Genomic DNA, 3,661 nt, shown 5'->3' with positions numbered 1-3,661 from the left:
ATGGGGGTAGTGGTGCAGGAGTCTCTGGCATTGCTTTGGCAAAAAAAGAAGAGTCCACTCACATTTAAGAAGGTGCTTGGGTGGCTAATAAGGTGCACGTGCCACAGCTGCCTTATTTTGGCTCTATCCTGGCTGTGGGAGACCACTCTGAAGGACTGAATGTGGCAACGAGCCCTGCTCACCTCCACGGGTGATGGTGGGGGGGGAGTCTCTTCCCCGGCTGAAAGTTGGAGGATGTGATGTGCTCATCCACTATCAGCGAGGGGGAGGATGGGGTTTCCGTGGGTTTTGGTAGTTCCTGATGCTTTCAGAACTGTATTTCTGATTTCCAGACTCTTCCTCTCAGGTCCTCGTTCTGTTGAAGTACTTTGCTTTGCTATTTACCTGTTAAAGAAGGAATTTTACCTGCAGTGCTTGTTAGGGTTTTTCTCATGGCTTACAGAACACCTTAAACTTGTTATAAATCTACAATATTTTATTTTACAGTAGGCAAAATGCAATATATATATAGCAAAGACATGGGACAAGTCGCATAAAGGTTTTTTTTTTTCTGCTGAAAGAAGGACCAGTCTTTCTTTTTCCCATGAGGTTTATTTAATTAATTGCTATTAAATAAATATATATTTGACACTCAACAAGAACAATTAGCTAGAAGTAATTTCTAACACGCATTCCCACAGTTGCCGTAGCATTTGTATGGTGTGTGGTTTAACACTATTTTTGAGACCCAAATCTTGCTTTTGGTTTAAATGTAACTTGTGTTAACAGTTCAGGAAAGTGGGAATTTGGGATGAAAGTAGACACCTTCAAAACCAAAGCTGTAACACACACATGCATGCACGGGGACATGGAAATGGTTCGTTGTCCCTTCCAAATACTCGTCTTGCAGCCTTCCTTGGTCTGGTTCTTGGTGTGTCTCTGAAAGAGCCCATTCGCTCTGCCCCGTGAGCCGATCCTCTGAATAAGGGAGCTGTTGGGAACCGAGCGTTACGTGAATCTGAAAGCGGGGCTCCGGCTTGTCTGTGCTGTACAGCAGATGGCAATCGAGGACCGCTGTGTGGTGGAAGTGCACCTCTGAAAAAGCGGCTTTCTGTCCTTAACGCTTCGGGGTGTGTGATTAAAAACAAGAACACAGAAATGCACCTTTGAGAAGTTGGGAGGTGCAGGGAGGGGAAAACGTAGGACTCACAAGTCAGCAGGACAAACCACAGGAAAGATAGGTGATAACCAGACACATACGTTACGTGTAAATAAAAGAACTTTGTGCATTTACTATCCACCCCTTCAGTCTGCAAAGGTGCCCCTGCAAAGCTGTGGGAGGGAGGGGACCTGTGAGCCCCAACCCGCTGTTCAAGAAGTTCTGCATTCCAGCATCTTCCGGAAACTTTTCCGAAAGCTGTCATCCAGGAAAGCGTATAAGAAAGGATTCAAGCATGAATTGGCATAGCTTAGGCTGGTGATGAAGTAGGATATACCGATGACCATGGAGGTCTGGGGCAAGTCAGTGGTTAAAGCCACAATGGTGGCCAAGTGGAAGGGGGTCCAGCAGAAGAGACACACAGCTAGGACTATGAAGACCATGATAGTGACTTTCTTCTTGGCTTTGTCCAGGGCTTTAGCATTAGAGTTCAAGTGCATGTTCCTTAGCTTGTAGAGCATCATGGTGTAGAGGATGCAGATGGTGGATACTGGAATGGCAAAGCCAAGGATGAGCGTATAGATCCTGCTGGCTTTGAACCAAAACCTTTCGGGTTTGGGGAAATTGAGACCACAACTCTTGATCTCCAGGTCATCTATGTAGACATTGGCAAAGATGATGAAAGGGAGAACTATGATGGTGACCAGTATCCAGATGCACAAACTGACAATCCTGGCTGCTCGATATGTACGATGTGGCATCCTCTTGGACCTGACTGTAGCCAGTACTACCAGATACCTGTCTATGCTCATCACTGTTAGGAAATAAATGCTGGAGAAGATATTGTAGTGGTCTATGGACAAGATAACCTTGCAGAGGACTTCTCCAAAGGGCCAGTAGTGGAGGAGGTGTTCAGCAATATTAATGGGCAAGACAAGTGTGAACAAGTCATCAGCTATAGCAAGGTTCAGGATGAACATGTTTGTCACGGTCTTCATCTTGGGAGCCTTGAGGATTACATAGATGACAGCAGTGTTGCCTGTGAGCCCAACAGCACAGATCACGGAGTAAATCACAGGGAGGACAACATAGAAATCTGCCGCCTGCTCTTGGAAGGTTAAGTTGAACCTCATGCTGTTGTCCAGGTAGCAACTGTTGCCTGGGGTGCTGCAGGTGCTGTTCAGATCATCCCAGAGAGAGCCGTTTCCCATGCCTGCTGGTCACGGACTGCCCTCAGATGTCATTGAAAGCCTTGCCAGCCCAGGAGGAAGAGCCTTTTCCAGTCTGAGATGCAGTGGCTATCTCATTTAGAAGTGGGTTATTTCCAAAGAGCGGGCTGTGAGGCAGCATGGACCATCTAACTTACCTCTCCTGTCCCCTACCATTGGGGAAGTTAGACTTTGGAGCGATCAGGGACGGAAAAAAAAAAGATTGAAAGACACGTAAGGCTCCGTGAACAAAGCAAATGAGAATTATAACTCCCTATGCAAGTCAAGGAACTTTTCTCCCTGAGAGCACCCGGGTGAGCTGTGGTTTTCCTCTGCCGGGGAAGTCAAATGGCTCCAGTTTGTGTCTCTGCAGCAAGGGTCCTTCTTGGGGCTGGCAGGAACGGGGAGGGCAGGGAGGCAGCTTCGTGCCTGGCTGGCTCTTCGCAGCCCTCGGGGGACTTGAGGGGTGGCTGCTGTTTCATTTGCACAGCGCTTGCTTTTCCATGCTGGAGCAGAAGCGTTGCCGTGTTTAATTAGCGCCTTTCTCTGTGTCGGAGTTCAGGCTCCTCATTGACTGAGATTTCACAAATGATGAAGAAGCTTCCGACGTGGCTGCTCCCTGCTCCCAGGGTCCCCTAGCAAAAGAAGGAAGGGGGGGGGAAATAGAGTTTAAGGAGTATTTTCAAAAGTAAGGGTTAAAGCAGCTTAGCCCACAATTAAAGTAACTCTTTAACGGCGGGTAAATTGTGATATTCAATGGGAAGAACCTCCCCATTGCAAACAACTGTGGCAGCACACAAAGCGTGACATGGATGGATGGACAAACCTGTAAACCTCCAAAGTTCAGGATTATTCAGGGAAGGGGGCAGGAGAGAAGTACCCTGAAAGCAAATCCACTTCAGAGCCAAAGCCAGAATTACCCCGGCTGTCTGCTACATCTCTAGCAGTTGCCGCACGCATCGCTCTCGCCTGACCCGCGCTTCCAAGAATTCCTCCGCAGGGAAGCGAATGAACAACCTGACCCCCCAGGAAGATCAAAGATCTGGCAACTGCCCCCCAGCCTCTGCAAAGAGAAGGGCTTTATTTTACTTGCATTTTGTTGTCGCAGAGCAACGAAGTGAGCAGGAAAGCTGGGGCGGGGAAGGGAGGGCTGGAGTGCCCCTTACCTGGCGAGCGGCTCCGGCTGCCTCCTCCGGCACCTGCTGCTGGGCACCGCTGAGCCTCTGCTCTCGGATCCGAGTTGGAGGAGGGTCCCTGGGATGCTGACGTTACCCGGCTTTGCAATCACAGCAACATGGTGGCTCTGGGTGTGCGT

The 3,661-nt window shown here is 48.8% G+C and overlaps 1 protein-coding gene across 1 annotated transcript; it reads right to left on the bottom strand.

Annotated features, from left to right (window-relative positions):
* Window positions 1–1,350: 1,350 nt before the first annotated feature.
* NPBWR2 (neuropeptides B and W receptor 2) lies at window positions 1,351–2,349 on the bottom strand. Its single transcript, XM_009637532.1, has one exon. The coding sequence runs from the start codon at window positions 2,347–2,349 to the stop codon at window positions 1,351–1,353; it is 999 nt and encodes a 332-aa protein (XP_009635827.1).
* Between the last annotated feature and the right edge of the window lie 1,312 nt (window positions 2,350–3,661).

Source organism: Egretta garzetta, unplaced genomic scaffold (assembly GCF_000687185.1).
Source record: "Egretta garzetta isolate BGI_Z169 unplaced genomic scaffold, ASM68718v1 scaffold84, whole genome shotgun sequence".
Lineage (NCBI taxonomy): Eukaryota > Metazoa > Chordata > Aves > Pelecaniformes > Ardeidae > Egretta > Egretta garzetta.
The sequence above is the reverse complement of the archived record's forward strand: the minus strand, read 5'-3'. Positions and strand labels throughout refer to the sequence as shown.

What these genes read in the sequence shown, in the direction of transcription:
- NPBWR2 (XM_009637532.1), bottom strand. Translation starts at nt 2,349, where the DNA reads ATGGGAAACGGCTCTCTCTGGGATGATCTGAACAGCACCTGCAGCACC.